General features: G+C 34.9%; 1 protein-coding gene across 1 annotated transcript in view; it reads right to left on the bottom strand.

Annotated features, from left to right (window-relative positions):
- Positions 1–414: 414 nt before the first annotated feature.
- Positions 415–24,054, bottom strand: part of LOC132543335 (sodium/calcium exchanger 2-like) — a 59,400-nt gene continuing 35,760 nt past the window's right edge. Inside the window, exons 6-22 of the mRNA XM_060206825.1 lie at positions 22,406–22,507; positions 17,912–17,938; positions 13,974–14,107; positions 13,037–13,136; positions 10,772–10,831; positions 8,491–8,518; positions 7,185–7,334; positions 6,348–6,510; positions 5,026–5,149; positions 4,654–4,783; positions 2,830–2,920; positions 2,603–2,690; positions 2,298–2,420; positions 1,908–1,983; positions 1,595–1,748; positions 925–1,100; positions 415–543 (exon numbers count right to left, since the gene is read on the bottom strand). Of these exons, the coding sequence (XP_060062808.1) occupies positions 415–543; positions 925–1,100; positions 1,595–1,748; positions 1,908–1,983; positions 2,298–2,420; positions 2,603–2,690; positions 2,830–2,920; positions 4,654–4,783; positions 5,026–5,149; positions 6,348–6,510; positions 7,185–7,334; positions 8,491–8,518; positions 10,772–10,831; positions 13,037–13,136; positions 13,974–14,107; positions 17,912–17,938; positions 22,406–22,507 (1,855 nt within the window). The remainder of the gene's footprint in view (positions 544–924; positions 1,101–1,594; positions 1,749–1,907; positions 1,984–2,297; positions 2,421–2,602; positions 2,691–2,829; positions 2,921–4,653; positions 4,784–5,025; positions 5,150–6,347; positions 6,511–7,184; positions 7,335–8,490; positions 8,519–10,771; positions 10,832–13,036; positions 13,137–13,973; positions 14,108–17,911; positions 17,939–22,405; positions 22,508–24,054) is intronic.

The following is a 24,054-nucleotide window of genomic DNA, read 5'->3' on the forward strand; positions in this document are numbered from 1 at the left end:
ATGTCTAAACATCTCTATATTAACTGCACACCAGCAGCAAATCCACAATAAAATCTATTTAAATCAAGGTGCAGCTTAAAGAGTACATTTCCTTAGAAAATTGTGATGTTTTAAGAGTGGGAGTTATTCCCCTTCAACCAACAATGTCTTCACAATTTCTGACTCGCTCTAGAGACTTTCCACCAACACGGAATCTGAATAGGTTTTGGAACGCATAAAGTTTAACAAAGGTCAACATCACATTAATTTCCAATATTGTCACAGAGATCCTCTTTAGCTACCAAAAGTACCCCTTATCTTCCTGGTAATATTCAGGTATGTCCCGGTATCAGCTGTGTCCCCATTTGGGGAGAGGTAGCATCCAGGCCTTCTTACACCACTAGCACTAACAGAATTCCAATGTGCTGAAAGGACCTATAGGGTTATAACGTCATATGCTTTGAGACTGGAGAGAAGTATGTATATGAACCAGAACACTAACAACAGTATACTAGATCCCCATTTGATGTATGGGTTGGCTCCTCCTAGTTCTCCACCAACAAACTGAAATGCAAGAGTATAAACATTATATCACTGAACAATATATGAAAATCATAAAATACCAAACCATTGTTTAAGTGTATCACCATAGTAACAGTTTTAAATATGTAAACTTCCATTATATCACTGAACAATATATGAAAATCATAAAATACCAAACCATTGTTTAAGTGTATCACCATAGTAACAGTTTTAAATATGTAAACTTCCATTATATCACTGAACAATATATAAAAATCATAAAATACCAAACCATTGTTTAAGTGTATCACCATAGTAACAGTTTTAAATATGTAAGAATCTATTCCTGACAAAATGATTCCTTATTTCATATTTTATTTTCAATCGCGCTCAGGGTAAAATCAGTTATATTTTCCTACAAACCTTTCTCCTCAGGATCAGGACAACGATACACAGGAAACCAAGGATGGTGAAGATTATGACACTCTGTGTGAGGTTACCAGATGGCACCCTGTATTCTGTACCAGTGGCCAGTCCGTAAGAGGTACTGAGAACCCAGGGTAAACCCAATCCCAAGAAGACATTCACACTGTTACTACCTGTAATTAACATACAGACATATGCAATGCTCATCTACATACTAGAACTGTGTATGTTAAACAGCAAGGTATGGACCCTACATCTTCACACATCTAATGACTTTCGTAAACTCATCGCCAACTAAGACAAAAAAAGTTCAGAAAACACAGGTGAAAACATATTGCATGGTTTCGGTAATGTTTCGTAAGAGAAGAATATCTGCCGAGTTACGCTTGAAGTACATGAGAGGGAGAAGTTAAAATTAGTGAAAGCACAATGCTAGCAATCCTTCGAAAAAAATAAGCTGAAATGGGAATTAAACTCTATTTTAATCAAAGCTTGGGGACCAGGAAGAGTAAGGAACTAAAACTCCGGCTGGGGAAAGAGCAATTATATGATGAGTTTTAACGGTTTTAATGAGACACATGAGCACGGTGTTCATGAGAACAGGATCAAGCTTTCAAGGAAATTTGAAATTAAGACTCTACATTGTCTTTAAATACAAATGTCTTACCAGTCACATTGCCTATGGCTGCGTCTGCATGTTCATCTTGTTTTGCTGCTGTGCGACTAGCAAATGTGTCGGGTAAACTGGTTCCAAGGGCAATTATAGTGATGCCAGTTACACTTGTCTTCAACCCAATCACACAGCCAATCAGATGTCCAAGCTGTTAAACACAGATAAAACAGTAACTATCACTGCTTGCTTCAGACATTGTTAACAACCCTATCATTACCAATGGTTGTATGTGATGTAAAATGCATTATTGTCCGCTGTCGGGACATTGTGTACATCCTGTATATCATTTAATGAGACCAAAACTTACCTGCTCTACCAGAAATGTGAGAGCTCCTATGTACATCAGTGACAGGACGAATGTAGGCCAAGCTCCAAGGTATTTCCTGAGAAAAAAGCATACTCTGTCAGTTAATTCTTATCTGGATCTTCCAAGGACACATTATCAGCAATTATACTCAACACACTGATGAAGGTAATAGTGATGGGCTCATAAAGAACATTTCATTCGATCAGTAAAAAAATGTCAAGACCTATCCTGATGAAGGATTCATAAAGCTCAGTAGAATGGAGGGATTCTTATGAATGGAATTGTTAGATGGAATTAAGACAAGCACTAATCATTTTTCACATAAAAACTTCTTATGTACATTTCGATGAATAGCCAGGAGAACTAAGCAGCTAAAACGCTAATACTTACGTGGGAGGGACACATGCGCCAATCACCTTCCACAGAATGGTGAGGAAGTGTAGCAGGTAGTCTACCCTGGATGGTTCCACTTCATTTCCATCGTCATCAGTGGATCCTTCAATGGTGAGGGCACTACAATACCAGACATCCTGTTATTTCTACGTCCAGTCAATGTGAGAATTAAATCACAACACAATTCTTCATATGTTAGATGGCCAGTAGTACAAATGCATGCAATGTCAAGTGAATAGGTTCCTAACTGTACAATTTATTTACACAAACATTGATCAGAATGACATATTTTTCCCCCGTACCTGACGAACTGTGCTCCCCAGCTCACATCTTCCTCCTCCTCCTCTGCCTCTGCGTTGATGACGTCTGCAATTCGGTCATCCACAGATTCTGTTAAATGAAAAAAGTTTTTTGAAATTGTTATCTTCTGCATGTAATGATGTAGACAAAGTGGTATAAAACACCTATACAGTTCACCAATATTAACATGGCTTTCAAAAATGATAACTAGAGTGGAGAGTATCTATACCTTTATTGATGTGGCACACAGTGGCACTCCTTTGTCCTATCTTGGCTCCAAGACTTGGATTCTTTATGGCAATAATGAAGTTTTTGGAGCCCTGTAAAATTGAGTGTAAAATGAAAATATGATGATGGAGTAAATTGAACAGGTGTGCATAGCAGAGTACCAACACAACATTAGCCAGTATATCTAAGTATATGTGACTAGCAATCAAACTTGTAGCACCTATTTGAGGCAGTTTCTTACCCTGTTCCAAGCATTTACAATATCTGCAAAATCAAAGTTCCGACAAAGATCAAAAACTCATTTTTCAATAACACTCATGTAAACTTTCAATAAAATAGTTTTAGCTTTAGTGGATAAAAGGACCTCTCCTTCAGAACATGTTGCAGCTACATGCATCAAGCATTTATCTATTTATATTGAAGTTTTCCCCTTAAAATTTAGCACTGCACCTGTTGTTTTGACAACAAGTGTACTGATAGATTAAGCCCATACAATATTTTAAATGTAAGTGGTACATTCAGTTATCCTAAATACACTTGATTCTAAACAATCATCAATGAAAATTGATCATTTTCATTTATTAAAGAATACTTTCTTTTTTCTTTTGTAACAATCACTACTTTCTCGTGAATATTGTAACATGTTTGTTTTAGATGTCTTTCAGGTTTTAAATGTTAGAAGATTTTCTACTAAATTATGAAATATTCTTTTATGAATGAATGTTCATTTGCATATTTGTACTCACGACCTTGATATTTCTTAACCTATCAAAACAGGATGAAAAGATTCCTTGTGCTTGATTCATTACCATTTTTACTGCTTTAATTCATTTGAGACAAAATTAAAAAGTACTGACTAAACACCACAGTTTGAGGGTCCAGGGATTGAATTCTTGTGTTACATTATCATAACAACAAGACATAGTTTATAGCTATATCCCATTTAATTATTTTATCAAGTGCAAAAAACACTTCAGACAAAAATAAAAATTCAACAATCATTGTATGATTGATTTGACCTCTTGGTGGGATCAGAAAGTCACAGGGTCATGCCTTCAGAATCAGTGTCAGTGACAGGATTTTTTTATATCTGGCGATCAAACTCCAGTGAAAGGCTCCATGATAGAGTGTTCAAATTCTGGTTAATCACATGTCCACTGGAAATCACACATCTGATACCACGTAACTGTCTTGTAACTTCAATGATCTTTATTTCCGATTATTATATCAGAATTGAATAACATGTTAAGCCTATATAATCCCTCTTTTGTAAACAGTGGTTTGATATGAGCCATTTCTATTTAAAACCTCATTCTGGTCATGATAAGCAGTACTAGGTTCCACTTAAAAAATAAAAACACAACAGTGTACCCTGAATTACCAGAGGTCAGTGATCAAGGATTACCAATTTTGACCATTAAGCTGTAAGTTGTATCATCATAGACAATATTAAACTCCATTCAGACAATACTGGATCTTTCTATAAAAATATCTATTTAATTCACACTTTAAATCCTGATTGTTCATTAAGAATTTTGTCAATTTCAAATCACAGTGTGGAAGATTTCATATTACTACACCTAATTCAGCTCTTTGAAAAACTTCCATGGCATTTAAACTCTTTGTTAGTCATGCAGTTATTGATTTTCAAAGATAGTTTCAATGAACTTTCATGCGAGTCATGTTAAATGTAATTTACGAGACAATTAAAACCAGTAATAATTACAAATATCAAAATACTTTTAAGTAGAATGTTCTTTTTTCTTCTTAAGAACACTTCATAATCCTTCACAAAAACAGCATAACACTTGTAATGTGTTTATACCTTGGCATCTTTTTTAATGTTGATATCAATAGTTTTGCTCGTCTCGGCATGAGTGAAGGTCAAAACTCCCTCTGAGTGGACATAATCAACATTAGAGCCAATTTCTTTACCCCCTGATGCTGTCCCGTCACTACAAATTAAAAACGACATCTCTTTAGGCATCACAAGTCATTTACTTTTTAAATGAAAGTAGTAAGATATGTTGAACCTGGACTAATTTGTTTTGAACAGTTTGACTCAGTGTAACATATTGAACAACTTGGCTCAGTGTTCGATGTTCAGATGATCTGTTTTATTTTTCATATTCAGAATTATATTTCAGCTTCTATATATTGACAAAATTTTGGAAATTCCTTTATAAATTTCACTTACATGGTTGAGTACTCCATTGTGACTTTGCCATCAAATCCATGCTCCCGAACAACCCTGCAACTCACTTTACCTGACTTCAGATCTGCATAGCAGTGAGGTTGTTCGAAGAGAAACTCTCCGGGCTCTATAAAAATCACAGTTCTTAAGGTAAATTTCAAAAAGAAATAAAGCCTTTTGAAAAATAAACAAGTTATGATTATATCTGGTTGAAATGGTCAATTCTTTATTGATAAACAATGCTATAGCTTTCTCTAGTATCTCAGGAGGATGTAGACAAAATCAAGAAAGTCACTGTCAACATTGCCAAAAACTCTAGATTTCACTCCAAATGTTGATGGTGATATATACTCAAGTATTTTACTAGACCATACAGCTGTATTAACTCTATCATCATTGTGTACATTAGCCACTCTTTTGACACTACAATGTGCACTGTATGATCACTCTCGTGACTCTGGGGTACCTACCGTCATTGCCCACAATTGTCACTCTCGTGACACTAGGGTACCTACCGTCATTGTCCACTATTGTCACTCTTGTGACACTGGGGTACCTACCGTCATTGTCCACTATTGTCACTCTCGTGACACTAGGGTACCTACCGTCATTGTCCACAATTGTCACTCTTGTGACACTGGGGTACCTACCGTCATTGTCCACTATTGTCACTCTCATGACACTAGGGTACCTACTATCATCGTCCACTATTGTCACTCTCATGACACTAGGGTACCTACCGTCATTGTCCACAATTGTCACTCTTGTGACACTGGGGTACCTACCGTCATTGTCCACTATTGTCACTCTCATGACACTAGGGTACCTACTATCATCGTCCACTATTGTCACTCTCATGACACTAGGGTACCGACCGTCATTGTCCACTATTGTCACTCTCATGACACTTAGGTACCTACTATCATCGTCCACTATTGTCACTCTCATGATTCTGGGGTACCTACTGCCATCGTCCACTATTGTCACTCTCATGACACTAGGGTACCAACTGCCATCTTACAATATTGTCACTCTTGTAACACTAGGCTACCGACTGTCATCGTCCACTATTGTCACTCTCATGACACTAGGGTACCAACCGCCATCATCCACTATTGTCACTCTCATGACAATAAGGTACCTACCACCATTGTCCACTATTGTCACTCTCATGACACTAAGGTACCTACCGTCATCATCCACAATTGTCATATTTGTGGCACTGGGGTACCTACCGTCATCGTCCACTATTGTCACTCTCATGACACTAAGGTACCTACCGTCATCATTCACTATTGTCACTCTTGTGAAACTAGGGTACCTACCGTCATCATCCACTATTGTCACTCTCGTGACACTAGGGTCGCCTATGTTACTGCCGTTGTTGGGGTTCTTCAGAATGATGTAGAAGTCCACATCGTTTTCAAACTGTTGGTCGTTAATGATGGGGATGGTTATAGACTTCTGGAACTCATTCTCCTTGAAAGTCTGTAATAATAATATCACACACAAGTGTATTTTTCACACTGCAATTGATTATCGTACACAATGAAAATGCCAAATCTCTATTTGTTTAGATGGTAGCATTTATGGGTTAATTCAAATTAAAGCATCATTATTTCCCAGTAGATGTTGGTAGAAAATCTTCAGCGCACTTTAGGGGAATCTCTTAAGGTGTACTTTGATGATTCTTTGAGCAAACTGTTGAGTCATTAGAAAATCACTTTAGAGGGTGTTAAACCAGTATTTTTGTGTAATTGCCATGTGTGTTAATACATGTATCCATTTCCTTGTTTTAGTCTGTATTTAGTCTAGATTTCTTTGTATACTTTTAAGGAATCTCTGTGCTTTTATGCAATGTCTGCAGAATGACATCAATAACAGGGAATCTGTACATAGACTTGTAGATAATTTTTAAATGTACTATTATTGAAAATTATGTAATTCAACATACAACTGCCTCTTAAGGATCTACTTTTGGTAAAACCTGAAGAATCCAATAGTGTTACTTTAATTTGTACTGACAGGAATTCCTTTACAGAACTTTTAAGGTTTTGCAGTATACTATCACAGAAAATGCCCCATTGCACATATAAAATCCCTGACTGCATTTGTGATGAATCTTACAAAGTACCATGAGAAAAACCCTTAACCATACTTACAAGGAATCCCTGCGTATATTTGAAGTCCTTGCCAGCCTTGGCAGATCCCTCCCTTGTTTCATACTCCACAGTCACATCCCCTGAAAATGTCTGCTCTGACTCTCCAGCTGGTGCCACCTTACCTCCCTTGGCAGCTCCAGCATCGCCATTCTGTTACAATGAAATGCATGAGTGTATACCAGTAATTTAAAAGGGAATATTGTACTTAAGACAAAACTAAAGGGATTGCAACATCCTCACTGATATAGTCAGAACTTGTTCTGTGTTACTTTGACATTTCTTAGTGTAGTGGTATCAATTGTATTAACAGAAGAATGATTCTGAGAAATAGCAATAACAAATTTCAACAGTTCAAATCCAACATGTAGTCTGTCTGCCATATATATTCTATAATTCTAATGGAGGGCAACTAAAGAGCGAAGGGGACTTCATATCAAATTTTGGAGGATCCACAAAGCACTTCAAAATATAGTGATAACTAACTGATACTGTCAAAATCCATCATTGTCTATAACAGTATTTTTATTTTTCAACCTCAGAACTTTCTTCAGTTCAAAACAAATCTCCATTTAGTACTAACAAGCTTTTTCAAAATATATCACAACTGCCCGTTGGCAATTTGGTCTTTCAAAATATACTAAACATGAACAGGCAAAGATTAAAACCAAGGGAAAACACTCCTGACATTGGAGGCAGATCCATCAAGTGATTCTAAAGAATTAGTGATAAAATATTTCAACAGCGAAAAAAATGGTTACATGCTGCCTTTCCCTTCCCAATCAATCTCAAACTTGCACAAGGCACAATCAGAGACTTGGGAAAATATTCATTTGAAATTTGAGGAAGGTATTTCCAGCAGAAATGGCACTAAACAACTTGAAATGTCTAAAACTAAGATGGCTGCCACTGCATTTCAAGATATATCAAGATAACTACATCTGTTTGGGGCTAATTGATCAATGATCACAGGTAAAAAGTGATTTCAACAGCCAACCTTCTGATGATGGCTTAAAGCTTGCTTAAGGTCCCAGACTTGTAAAGATATGTTATAGGCTATGCCAGATAAATACTTTGAGAAATATTCCTGTCTAGACAGGCAGTATTAGCATTGCTACATGGTTACACACAGGAGAGTTCCTAAATTTTTACTTGGAAACGACATGCAATGTGAACTTTGTAAAACAAGTAATATGTTATTGAATGCAGTACCATGGTGAAGCTATGGGGTTGTTCTGATTGTACTCATTTAGTCACATTCTAGCACTAAACAATTTGCAGAATTAAAGGTAGAAAACCAATTACTTACTGCTATTTGAGGTTTGCTGCCAGGTTTTCTGTAAATAACAAAAGATAGACACCATGTAGATTATCGTTGTTATTAGATATTTTTTTTTCTAGAGTTTTGCTTCTGTTTTTGCTATCCTTAAAAATTGATTACAAATACGAAACAAAGGATTTGAAACCACTTCAACTGCAAAAGCCATGCATATTCACAAATTGCTATGTTATAAATTTATACTGTATTAACTCTGCATACATAAAGCTGGCCTCTTAGTATTTTAGTTTCTTGCCATACCTGGCTTTAGTCCTAACAGAAACAGAATACAGTTTGGAGATTTACACATCAGCATTTGACACTTTATGATAATAAACTTTAAGTTTGGTACATCCTTCATCAAGATTTTGTAATTTGTTCCAGTTAAGTACGACATTGCTTATCAAGGAAAATTTATAGAGCAAATTATTTGGAAATTTCAACATTATGTGAAAATTTTTGTAGTTACAACTGATATGACTGAGAAATTTTTAACTTTAAAACCATAAACATCCAAACTGTGGAACACATATTCAGAAACGATATAACCATACCTTTTGCAAAAACATGAATGATCAAAATTTGCAAAGGAAATGCAAACATGCTGAGGACCAGATCAAGATGAAGAAAAAAAGAAGGTCAGTATAGCTAGTATATAAACAAGTACTAGTGTTACTAAGGGATACCCTTACAGTGTTAGAAAAGTGTGGTCTGACAAGATTCTACTGTCATCATCAGTAAAGTAGCACAAAGACTGGGACTTGTTTATATCCAATTAAGTAAAGAGTGAAGTCCTGCTTATCAGAAAGGCCATTAAACCATTGTCTAATTGTGTTGACTAATATTGGGTATTGACCATAAAAAGGGTTGCTATTGATATTATCAGATAATATAACAAAATATAGGACATTTTTTCATCAATTTTTGTATTGATTATTAATAGATAAGCCAATCACCAGTCATTTTTATCATCTAGATAACTTCAACAGACAGAAAACAGTCTTTACATGGACTACATTAACACCATATGATAAAATCATTATCTTCTAATATTAGTGTCCATTTGTCATTTCAGACAAGATTTCATCCTATTTTGAAATTTATGATGAACAAACATTATCAGCTACATCTATTTGACCCACTATAGCTGACACTAACCTTCATTAATTAACCTACAACTACGGATGCTGGCAATAATATTTAGTGATTAACCTACAATGAGTGATGATGATATTAACCTTTATCATTTAACCTACAACTAGCAATGCTGATAGTCCTATCTATCATTTCACCCACAATTAGGAATGCTGACAGTCCTATCTATCATTTCACCCACAACTAGGAATGCTGACAGTCCTATCTATCATTTCACCCACAACTAGGAATGCTGACAGTCCTATCTATCATTTCACCCACAACTAGGAATGCTGATAGTCCTATCTATCATTTCACCCACAACTAGGAATGCTGATAGTCCTATCTATCATTTCACCTACAACTAGGAATGCTGATAGTCCTATCTATCATTTCACCTACAACTAGGAATGCTGACAGTCCTATCTATCATTTCACCTACAACTAGGAATGCTGACAGTCCTATCTATCATTTCACCTACAACTAGGAATGCTGACAGTAACCTGTATCAAGTAACAAAGATTAAGTGAGATGTTCATCAATCAGACCTAACTTTACAATATTTCCCACAATACTGAGTGCAAAAACTCAATCCAAGGGAAGCTTGGCAGCAATTCACTTTCAGCAAAAATACATTAGAATTTCATTATTCTTTGAAGGATTTTATTAATTTCTTCAGTGTGATGTAGTACACAACAAAATGAACTGGAAAGAAAAAGGAAATTTAAAGTTATTATTTCTACTGGATGTGTTTAAAAACAGCAACATGTGGTTTGGCAAAGAAGTGCATGGGAAGTGAATTATGCAAGAAAGATGGGGTCATAACAAGTTGTTCAAAGTCCAGATCTTACTATGCTGAATTATGTCTTAAGTACTTAAACTTTGGGGATTGAAATCAGCACATTAATCTATGTTCTATGACATAATAACAAATGAATCAATCAACATTAAACAATGTTACCATGTTTAACAAGTGAAAACTGAAGTGATATTTCAGGCATGTATCCTATACTACATTAGTGACATAGACCTGTAATTTGAAATGTTATCAATTATATGGCATACATGATTTCACTCTGATTTGAACAACTTGAGATGAATGTGCTGTGGAGGAGTTGAAGGGTATCACACCATTACCCTAAAGCATTAATTATAGCTTCACTGCGCTTTCTTTGTAGGAGTGGTATAATATGGGATCTGTTGGCAAATAAAAATAATAATAATTGATGACTAATTTACCAGAATTGCACTCTGTCAACCACAACTACTGTTTACATATGTATAGTAAGATGCTATCTGGTAAAGAACAGCCACTAGAGGTCTCCATCCACACCAACGGACACAGATTAATAAATATCTTTATCTTGTGTCACCAGTAATAAGTGAATTAGACCCATAACAGATCTGCTGCCTAATCCAACTACCACCTATCACACATTATCTATATATGGTCTCCTCAATTACAGTGTTCTGGCCCACACACTTAAATTCTAGGACCATCTCCAGGACATCCAAATCCAATCATTTGACTCTGATTTCTTGCCCCACCAAAGCTAGTAGTTATCAGGAAGATAGACCTGTAATTTACTTATCTAGTTTGATAGTAAAGATATCACCACCATACAGGTTTGATAATTTATGCAAGGCCTGGAGACTAGTTATTGGAAATGTGCATGGTACTAACATATATCTATAACCATTAGTGAAAATGGTATGTGAAATTATCCCAGAATTTATTCTGTAACACTACAAGCTGTTTGTATGTAATGGCCATTATTTTAAAAATCATACAATATAAATCAGATATCTACACTGGTTAAATGGCCCCAAATTTTAATGATACAATGTATGTATATTTATTATTATAATGCAATAACTTTCATTGGTTGCAGTAGTTTATTATTATTATTAATCAAATGTATTTCAAAGTCTGAATTAACATCAAGTAACTCAACATTAACAAGGAGATCTCTTTATCAAAGGTCTCAAAATATATAACCAGTAATAAATTAACTTAAGACAAGAAGCACCATAGTTTGAAGACATGCTTGTATAGTGGTTTTCAGATGCCATGCACAATCATCACAACAAATGAATGACAGATTCATTTAAATGTTTCATATTCAGAAAACTAATATATGTTCTATCTAATTCAGTTTCACAGCAGTCCAAAAACTTTCTAAATTCGTGTATTAAAATACTGCATACAAAGTTTACTTTTTTTAATTTTCATAAATTATGATGGGAATAAGTGAACCATGGTTTTGTTGAAATCTTGGTAATTTGGCGAGTTCACTGTTTACCATTCTACTACTGGTATAATAATCAGTGCCAGAAACATCCAAATAACTCTTGTTTTCCCTTTGTATACACTAAGAATAATACCATAGATTACATCTAACATAAAGACACGTATGTAAACATTTAAGTGCTGTTTCTATGAATGTATCTACCATCTAGTACCAATGATAAGCCCATTGCTCAGTAACAAACCCATTCATTTGATGAACAATTGATTTAAAGGTCATTCCTGGAAATACGCTTTGTATAAATTGTCAAATTACAGAACATGGGCTTATTAAAGGTTAAATATGGTGAGAGTTTCTATCTATATCAGTTTCAGACACAACAAAATTTACTTACAACAAAGTAATATCTCTATGTATCACTGCAATTTCCCAGTGATCATAATGTCCTAATCTAGATGGTGAGACTTATACCTCAAACAATATACTCTACAAGCTAGCTCAATCATAGCAAAACAGTCCAAGCATTTTACTGACAAATTTACCTATAGCCTCAAACATGAAGCAACAACATCTATATATTTCTTATGGACCTGTTTTTCATGTTTGACCGCCAACTAAAATGCCTGGACTAAAGATATAGGTACAGAGAAAGATAACAATGCTATGACAGACTAAACGCACACACATCAAGACTATCTTGCATCTAGGTGCCGCAAGTCTTGGCTTACCCTTGGTCAGAACTGTGTAAAAACAGACATAACGTAACACACCTATACATAAACAACCAGCACTATCACCACCACACCTTCATGGAAGTGGTTAACAGTTTAACCTTGTGGAATACATTCTTATTATCTTTCTAGGAATCCACAATTTTGGAAATCAACCTGGCATTAACTACTAGAACATAGATGAGATCCTATATCTAGCAAGCACATGTGCAAGATTTTCTGGTTATGAGAATTTATAAGCAAAACTGGAGAATGTAGATACAATATGCGTAATATATTCCCAAGAAATTTTGTGTAAAGAAGTTTTGAATTTCCATTCTAAGAATTACAATTTGTTTCTTGTACATAATAAAAGAATTATAATACCACTCATATTTTTTATAGATGGAAAGCGAAGACTTATTTAACAGATAGTAACTTACGGCAGGTTCCTGTGGAACAAAACATCTACATCAAGTGTGCCTGTGCTCTCCAGGACTGCATAACGGTCTGAGGCGAAAGTAAACTTTCCAAAAAGCTCACCTGCATTACATAAAATTGATTAATTGCAAGTAACTAAACACTTACATTTACCACTGTACAAGACTATATAGTTTATCTATATTATGAAGGCTATAAAGCTCTAATATTACTATACAATGGAAACCTATTATAGGTACAGCATACATTTCTATCATTTATTTGTATAAATTGCTATTATGAATTCTACTAATGTGAATGCTATTGTAGATTTATAAAATATATAAACTGCTAATGCAGTTGGATGTAAAAACGTTGCTTCTGCTAGGGAACAAACTAGCAATCCTTTGGTCTCTAGCCAAACAACTCAACAATTAAGCCTAAGGACAGTTCCCACTAGCCCAGACTATAAGCCAAACTGTACTATCAACTTCTACACTACTGTAAATGTTATTGTTCATTTCTAGTGAAAATTGCTATTGTGAATGCTATTGTAGATTTGTAGTGAAAATTGCTAATGAGAGTGGTATTGTAGATTTATATTGTAAACTGCTATTGTGTATGCTATTATAGATTTGTAGTGAAAATTGCTATTGTAAATGCTACTGTAAATTTGTAGTGAAAACTGCTAATATGAGTTTTAAAGATTTAATTACTATTGTGAATACTTTTTTCGGTTGAAAATGTCATTTCTATCTGGGACTGCTGTACATTATTTTGTAGATGGTGTGCACTGCTATGAGATAAAAAAGGGTTTTGTTTCTCTTTGGCAAATTAAATCTGCATACAACATTAATAAAACAGGTCTGTCTTTATTGCATATTTACCATCCTGATAAAACCTCTCTGACTTTTGTGTGTGTTATTTAAAACGTTTCTTTTGTGACCACTATTGACTTACCAGTTGGCATCTTGCCCTTAATGTTGATGTTTTGGACAGTTTGGACAACTTCTGCAAATCTGGCTGAAGCTTTTCCACTGCCAGTCCTCATCTTTTTGTTTCCAGTCATAGCACTAACCACGGCATGACGGAATCTGTGGAAAGGTAAAATTGTTTCTTAAGTCCGGTAATCCAAGATAATTTCTCCTTAATTGTCAAACAATCAAACACGCTACAGAACACAAACCAAAATATATCGACTGTTGAACATGCAAAACAAAATAATCTATTTTGTCTAGAAATAAAAATGAAATATCAACTTTATTTTACATATACCACTAACACTTAATTCTTTATTGTCAATTAGTACAGCTCAGTGATGGAGAATACAGGACCATCACTTACAATCTAGCTACTTCTAATCTGACATTCTTACTAAATATACAAAGAACATTGGGGGAAAGGCTACATATATAAGATGAATGTCCAGAAACTGTTAGGTTAGCCTGCCAATAATGATTAACACTGACCACTAAAAGGCTTCTGGAGTTAATGACCAAGACACTCTACTGGCCAGCTAATGTCAATGGCTATCCAGACAGACACCACTCAGTAAATGCTTTGGTCACTAAACCAGCTCTATTGATCAGCACTGTAGTACTGATAGTTTGGAAAGATTTTTTTGTTTCATCTTATCTCTATTTCAAGACAGTTTTAATTAAAACAAACAACTTTTTTTCTTTTTCATAAATTGTTAATTCCTTTTTTCCCTCTCTCAAAATCTGATATATCTAGAAAAATCCATGGTTAGGATGGAGAGATGAGATAGAATTAACTATTTACACATGATTAATAATCAGATATACAGGAAACATAATTATAAAATACTTAGGGAGAGTGACATGTGGCACTATACCCAAAGCAATACTAACACATGCATGTCAGTGCAGCTTTGTCACATCCCAAAGCTGAATTCAGATCTAAACATGCCTATTCATGCTTTCTAATACTCAGTAAAATTACATTTATTTGAAACATATTCACTAACTTTAGGTAAAAACACACCTATTTAACATGCAGAAGAGAAATATCCCATCAAGTGACATGCCAGAACATACATGACATCCTGCTATTTGTTACAACAGCTGTTATTTCCTTTACTAACCAGAGAATGCTCTTAATCACCGCTATATTGATAGATCAACACTCACAAAATGAAGTGATACATAGAATATAAATCTAAGCAGTTTGTTTTTTCTGTCAAAGCATGCGCACACATTCAGAAATTTGAGAACAGATAACATTTCCATGTCAGAGCAAGCATTACTTCAGGGCATACATCTAGAAAATCAGTATTCCTTTTCTCAAACTTAGGTATGGAAAAGTTTTGGTCTAAGACAGTTTTTTTGTGTACTAGCAGTATAAAGTTTATGGTATAAAGATGATAACTGGGAGAAGTTAACCATCAGATGGTCATATTTGGACAAAGAAGATAACAAATCCAGGACTTACTGCGAGATCTCCACCATATTATGTATAACGGATTTCTTTCATATCTTTGACATAAACTGATTTCTCAGGAAAATTCATTCTATTTAATCTAGGTATTTACAATGGAAGAGTTAGCAATATCTTCAATTAAAAGTTTCAAATAACATCTAGGAAAACCAAAATTTTACCCATCCTTACTCCACCCCTTATAGCAAAAAGAAAGATGAACCATCTATAATAGATTCTTTATATATATATTACGTTTTCGGCAGTCCAATCATGGTTTGGCCATATTAGGGTAAGAGAATTCTGTCCTCCTTGTTCCACAGGACAACACAGATCTCAACACAATGACAATATGGTATGAAACAGAAGAGACTGATTACTGAGGGTCAGTAGTGTTGGACAATCGGTGTGGGGAGAGTTCGTTTTCTATTATACTCCAACATCAAACCTATTCTGGCAACTACTTGCTTTAAGCTGTCAAATCAGCTTGACTACCTTATCTAAGAAAGCAAAGGATAATTTCAAAATCAAAAAAGTAATAAATATACAAGTGCATTTATGTAATGTGCCAAAGATTGATTTTAATATATACATGATAACTATAATAAAAAAAGATTTCATATAAGAAACTGGTTGAATTTGACATCTAACAACATTTGAGGAAGAAGTCTGCTGTGAGCTTTACATGGTTATGCGGTACATAAGCAGACAGATTGAGGTATACATTGTGAATTCAGCAGAGAAGTACACATAAGGGAGATCACTCTGAACAATGTGATTTTTTTCGCACCTGAACCTATGGTCATTCCAGGAATAGAATGGAAATGCAACAAGAAAAAAAAAATACAAAAAATTAACACAATAACTTGAATGAATGGAATTTAACACAAATCAAAAACCTAAAAATAAAATATATATTTAAATGATGACACTGGATTACAAAAATAATGTTTGAATTGTAATACATATACACAAAATTATGTAAATCATAAAATAGCATGTCATGTAACACAGTGGATGCCTGGACACAAGCAAGCATAAGGTTTCATTTAATGCTATTGGAAGCGTCAACCACTACATGCTATTTTCCATGTAACTATTATGGTTGTGTCAGGAATAAAATCTTCATCTTTTACAAAAAGATAATCATTTTAACAAGCTTTGAGCACTATATAATTGGCTATTTTCAGCAAATCTATCTAAAGTGACTCCTGAGAGCACTATCAGCGACAGTATTCTATTGTGAATTGGTGACCATACAGCATTGTGCAATAAACTGGATTTACTACAATTCTAATGTTTCTGCATTTATTCCTTTTAAATCTGAAAGAAAATAATCATTGTTTGCAACTCTGTGAGAGAAATTTCTCAGATCAGTGAATCCTGTCTTGTTGAAATACAGCCTGGCTTATATAGCAGGCTTTATATTCACCAGAGGATTCCATATATACTGTACATTACCTAGATTCTATTACTTTCTCATCAATCACAAAGTCAAGTATTTGAGGATCAATTATTTTTAGATATATCTAACGATCGATTATTTATAGATCATGCTGAATAAAATGTGAATTAATCATTTACAATTAGATATAGAATTAGCAGGCTGTAAAATTACATGTGTATGAAATAATAGTGATCTGATGCCACTGACTGGAGGAGCTGTGATCTCGGGGGAAAAGTTGCTGAGGATTCTATAATAAAGCAATGGGAATACATAAATGAAAGCTGCAATCTGCCCTGTTTCAGCTGTCATCCTCTACATATACACTAATATATCTCGGACATAGTAAAGAAATAAAAATAAGTTTCTGCTCTGTTCTGTTTCATTTCTACACACTGAATTAAAATCGTTGTTTCCTAGATTTGTAATTGACTTAGTTATAAAGTTTTATTTCATCTCAAATTAGTATAGTTCTTATGTATAGTAGTATCATCAATACATTTCATATACAACTCTGTCAGGAGATCTGAACTGTATACTTCAAGTGTTATGAACATGACATACAAGTGTTAATTTGCATATAAAAACTGTATAGCATCGTATTTTACTTAAAAAAAATTCTGATGTAAAAGTTAATTAAAAAAACTTAAGAGAGAATGAATGCTGAAATGCCACTGAGAGTAGATTGCAGGTTGTTTTTAAACTTCTGTGCTCCTGCAACCAAAAAAAGCCCCAGGCTCTGAACCTTCTCTCAACTATACAGGAACCAATGATGGGGCATGCAGCTCAAAACTAATGGGTTGCTTTCACAGTTTGCACCTGCTTTCAAAGTCCATATACTTAAAATATGGAACATTTGTAAAAAGGTAGATAAATTCAACACCAAAAAACATATTTCAAAAACCTGAAGGCTAGACTGTTTTCAATTCTTCTAACTATGACCCATCAGTTTTGACACACATTTGCCATCATTATGAGGGAAAAGAGATTTAATGGAACCAGAGAACTGTTTACTTACTGAGCTCGAACAGCCATGCTTGTCTTTCTGTGAACATTGTGGTTATCATATATCTTTATCTTGTACAATTTAACCTCACTTTCAGCCTTGAATGACTAATTAGTCTCTACATGAAACATCATTTAAACTTAATTTCACACATTCAATCGTTTTTTTCTTTGATCATATAAATGAATGAATGTGTATATATTTCATCCACAGTGCTAAATTTCAAACACCAAAAAGAAGTATTGATATTTACAAAACACAAAAATGATGTGCACAAGCATGTTGGAGTGGTATCCTGGGATGAAGATGTTTGTGTGTGATTTGGAGTCAGCAAGTGGTGTTGTAATGTACTGCTTTGTCTGTCTAATTCAATAACAATTGTATTACTAGCATCACTACAGTGCATGCAGGTGTCTAATAATAGGTTCAACAAGTTAAGAACAATGAAAACTGTCTTTAACAGAATTTGGTGATCTTTAAAGTGTCATATAGTTGTCATGAAGAAAAAGTAGGTGTCCAAACATTGTTCTGAAAGGCTCTGAATTGTCAAATAGATGCCATGGAGAATCAGAAATTGTCGAATAACTGAACTCAAAACATTTCCAATTGTGATATAGTTGCCATGTGAAATAAGCAAGTGACAAATAAGTCTTCTAAAAGACTAAATGTATAGGCCGTCACACAGAAGTTCCAAGTGTCCAATAATTCTTCTAAAAGGCTCGTAAATGTACAGGCTGTCACGTAGAATTTCCTAGTGTCCAATAATTCTTCTAAAAGACTCCTAAATGTAAGACTGTCACACAGAATTTCCTAGTGTCCAATAATTCTTCTAAAAGGCTCGTAAATGTATAGGCCGTCACACAGAATTTCCTAGTGTCCAATAATTCTTCTAAAAGGCTCGTAAATGTATAGGCCGTCACACAGAATTTCCTAGTGTCCAATAATTGTTCTAAAAGACTCGTAAATGTATAGGCCGTCACACAGAATTTCCTAGTGTCCAATAATTCTTCTAAAAGACTCCTAAATGTATAGGCCGTCACACAGAATTTCCTAGTGTCCAATATTTCTTCTAAGACTCCTAAATGTAAGACTGTCACACAGAATTTCCTAGTGTCCAATAATTCTTCTAAAAGACTCGTAAATGTATAGGCCGTCACACAGAATTTCCTAGTGTCCAATAATTGTTCTAAAAGACTCGTAAATGTATAGGCCGTCACACAGAATTTCCTAGTGTCCAATATTTCTTCTAAGACTCCTAAATGTAAGACTGTCACACAGAATTTCCTAGTGTCCAATAATTCTTCTTAAAGGCTCGTAAATGTAAGACTGTCACGTAGAATTTCCTGGTGTCCAATAATTCTTCTTAAAGGTTTCTAAATGTATAGGCTGTCATGCAGAATTAACCAGTGTCAAGTAATTATTCTGAAAGGTTAAGTGTCATATTGTTGTCATGAAGGGGTTTAAAGCAGAAAAAAATTGTTTTTTAATGCATAAGGAATATGGTAATAAAGTGATGGTTCCAGAGTATTTGAGGTTGGTAAGATACATACAGGATATCTTATTTTGAGGGTTTGGGATATCTGTGTACTGAATTCCTGGTTAAATATGACCGCCTGGGTACAGTGGCGACACTGTTGGTTATGACATGCGTCTGGGGGAGGTGACATAAGAGAGATTCTTACTCAATATAGTCATGTAACAATGACTCAGATGACCCCACGTCAGATAACTCATCTGCCTTCTGAAAACTGTGAGAATCAACACAACATCATCATGAAGAGGTAGCTAAGTGACATTAAGACATTTTGTGTTCATCAGCTGAGCAGTTTTGTATAAAACAGTTGTAACACGCTTTCATATCAGTTCAAATCCGGGAGATAGAAAGTCACATTTGTGTGGTTGTTTCATCAATTCCAGATGTCCTTCTTATTTGTCGTCACTTGTAACACTCAGCAATAAAATATTCAGTTGCTATAGGACAGTATTTGTTTTAAAAGTTTCTGAAATTGTAATCTTATAAGGATTCAAGATATTTGTGTCTTTGAAAATAAATCAATAAAAAAACATTACTGGACGTGATTACTCAGACTTCCAATGCGCTAACAAAACACGACTTTTTGTTAGTATTAGGAAACCAACAAACTATAGTTTTTAGATAAATGCCTCAGCTGATACAAGTCAGACTGTGTTCTTAGTGTTCAGCTGGTGAAATTCTAGGCTTGATTTTAAATCAGTTAACTGGAGCTATCTTTGATTGATCTGAAGGAATCTAACCCTATCTGTCACACATGTCAACATGAAATTGATGCCGACAGATTGGTGAACTATCAGGGGCTTCCCGAGGCAACTCACGTGAGGATAATCGGTTAGATCCCTACTAGCAAATTTAAGTCTTCATTTCTATGGATGGGGCTTTCATAGCTCCATTTTCTTATTTGTTTAAATATATGCTGAACAACAAAGATTAAGTTACAAAAACTGTCAAAACTTTGTGAGATTCATTCTTGTAACTTGGGTTTTAAAAAAGGGTGTTTAAATATAGAAGAAAACCAGAATCCTTGGAGAGAAAGAGAGAGGGGGGTGGGGGGTGGGGGGTGGGGTCACATATCTGAGCAGGTTGATCCCATACCAATAATTTCTGATAGCACAGACCTCTAACCTAGTCCTCCAAGACAGGGATAATAGACATACCAATACACTGTTCTCTTCCAAGAACCTGCCATACCAAAACATGTTGGTGGAAGGACCCTTATATATTGGGGGTTTACATAACATGTAGGTAATAGAATTGTTAACAGAGAGAACTACATACCTAGTGACTGGATCAGTGAAAGCATATTATCTACTTGTGAGATAGAAAATTTTTTTGTGAAGTATGAAAACAGCAAAGGTTATCAAGCCAACAGAAGTCATGGAATATTGTACTGAGAAACTGGAGAGTAATGTGGAAGTTGCACCAAAAGTAAAAAAAACCCTTGGTCTTTCTTCAGCAAGGAAAAGATAGTATTTTTATTGTAAATAATTTAAAGAGATTATCAGAAATGGATATAGGTATTCCTTTGTGTTTGTATATTAAATGCAGAAGTTTGACTGTCAGTACAATACCTGAGTTACAATGGTATTGTTATAAGTAGGAATTGACGAGTATGGCAGAGGTCATCTGAAGGAGTGTAGGCAGATTGATCAACCCTGGCCGAAAAGTGTGATGAACTCTTTAACACACAGGAAAGAAAATAACAAAAAAAAAGTATGAAGACTTACCGTAAATTTATTTGAGCATGCATGGGGAAAACAGACAGAAATATCTAAACATCTTAGCAATGACAACACAAAGAGGAGAATACCCTCAACAGCGAGTCATTATAAAAGACAATGGGACCATCTTGTATAGAAAAATCTTTTCTTGAAAGAATAACACAATGCTAGGATTTGGAAAGGTCTTCAAGTACATATATCACAGTACTTCCATCATAAATGTCTTGAAGCATTTTGACAAGAGTTTCTTGAAGGGCATATTATACAGTACTTCGAGTCTAGTATTGGCAGTATTTTCATGAAATATAAATGTACTTATTTATTCAGCAGTGTCTTTGGATATTTCCTGAAGTACAAAGTCAGCAATACTAGGCAATATGTGTTGACTGCTATAAACACTTCTATATTATGCAGTCACACACTGGTGATGTCTTTCCTTTGAAAATGTATAATGAGTATGATTAACAAATGAAAATTGTATGATAGAAACTTGTATCAATAATGTGGAATTCATGGTGTGTAGACAAAATATAATTTACCTCTTGGAAAAGCCTCATCAATGTTGCAAAAGGTAAAGGTTTCTCGATCTAGAACTCATTAACAGGATCAATTGACTTTTTTTCTAATTTATATGCTTTCCTGCCACAATATTCAATAAATACAACCAAATGGCAGGCCATGGCTGACACAGGTAAAGCTACATTTACCCTCTACAGACAACATCAGGTAGAAGAGGGTCATGGAACTCACATGGAAAGAGGGATAAAGGGAAAAAATGAATCTAACCATTATCTCACACAACACAGAGAACAATGAAAAAGGAACACCCTCACTCTACATACAGTTACAACTAGGAGGGCAATTCATTTTCTCATATCAGTAGTCAAACTTATATCACTAGAAAGTTTGTTCACTGACATCTACATGCATTTTCCATGCATATGCTGAAGTAAAAATTGTACCTTTGATATAAAATGCATTAAATATTTGTTACAATAGCAATAATTTGTCTTGAAAAATCATTTCTTGCAGACACAGCCATCTTGGTTTCCATAGCAATAGTATAAAGGTCAGCAGATTGTTTATGCTTTCAGTTGAAAAGTACATGTGGCAACTCATCAAGTTACTGCATCTCAAAATACAGTGATATGAAAGATGGAATTCAGATTGTACAACAACTAAATAAGAAAATACTTATGATATTAGGAATCAACAGGACAATGGCTGTCACGGATTAATTAAATGACTGACCTTGCACGAGCAAATGCTTGTGGTTCCTTGGTGCCTTTTTCCACATTGAGGCGTTCAGAGATGGATCCCTGGTCTGCTCCACCTGTTCCTTTGTCATTGTGGCTACAACAAATCAAAAACAGGCAAAACTGTACTTAGCAGTATCTGGTTTGTGGGCAGAAAATCTGGCAACAGGGTTTACCTAGGAGTCTTTATAACAAAAAAAGCATCCCAGTGTTTTGTCATCAGTATTAGTGATGCATATAAATTTTAGCATGTTCAAACAAAGGACTCACTGCAACCCACTGAGTCAAGTGTTAAGTAAAAGACAATTTCTTATTTCAAAAGAAAGATTTTAATTTGACCTCAAACAAATACCTAAACCTAACTTGTGTGAGATTGTTGTGTTACACTGTCTTGTTGGTTAATTCTTTTGTACACAAACATATATAAACCATTTAACCCAAGATTAAATAGAAGGAAAGAAAATGGATTTAGCAGTTTGACCTTGTTCAAAACAAAGTACAAGTAACAAATAACCTACAATCTGGATTAAAGATGATACATCATGATGGCTGGGACAAGAATCCAACAGACTGACCTAGGTACTGATGCTAGGTTTGACAAATCATGAAGACTGGGACAACAATCCAATAGACTGACCTAAGTACTGATGATATGTTTGACAAATCATGAAGCTGGGACAAGAATCCAACAGACTGACCTAGGTACTGATGTTATGTTTGACAAATCATGATGGCTGGGACAAGAATCCAACAGACTGACCTAGGTACTGATGTTATGTTTGACAAATCATGATGGCTGGGACAAGAATCCAACAGACTGACCTAGGTACTGATGCTAGGTTTGACAAATCATGAAGACTGGGACAAGAATCCAATAGACTGACCTAGGTACTGATGTTATGTTTGACAAATCATGATGGCTGGGACAAGAATCCAACAGACTGACCTAGGTACTGATGTTATGTTTGACAAAGCATGAAGACTGGGACAAGAATCCAACAGACTGACCTAGGTACTGATGTTATGTTTGACAAAGCATGATGGCTGGGACAACAATCCAACAGACTGACCTAGGTACTGATGTTATGTTTGACAAAGCATGATGGCTGGGACAAGAATCCAACAGACTGAACTAGGTACTGATGTTATGTTTGACAAATCATGATGGCTGGGACAAGAATCCAATAGACTGAACTAGGTACTGATGTTATGTTTGACAAATCATGAAGGCTCTGACAAGAACCTGATCGGCTGACCTAGGTACTGATGTTATGTTTGACAAATCATGATGGCTGGGACAAGAATCCAATAGACTGAACTAGGTACTGATGTTATGTTTGACAAATCATGAAGGCTCTGACAAGAACCTGATCGGCTGACCTAGGTACTGATGTTATGTTTGACAAATCATGAAGGCTGGGACAAGAATCCAATTGACAGACCTAGGTAGTGATGCTATGTTTGAACACAACAATTATGATTGACATTTTTATCGCATGGGCCTAAATAGAATATGTCATAAAATATACAAATAAATTGTTAACAGAACTATTGGAAACTCATAAAAAACAAAGACCTGTTTATTTATTTATTCTACTCAACAATGTAGCACAATTTATATGTACATGAAACCAATTTTGAAGA

Source organism: Ylistrum balloti, unplaced genomic scaffold (genome assembly GCF_031769215.1).
Source record: "Ylistrum balloti isolate Yb309-2 unplaced genomic scaffold, AGI_CSIRO_Ybal_v1 Utg369752, whole genome shotgun sequence".
Lineage (NCBI taxonomy): Eukaryota > Metazoa > Mollusca > Bivalvia > Pectinida > Pectinidae > Ylistrum > Ylistrum balloti.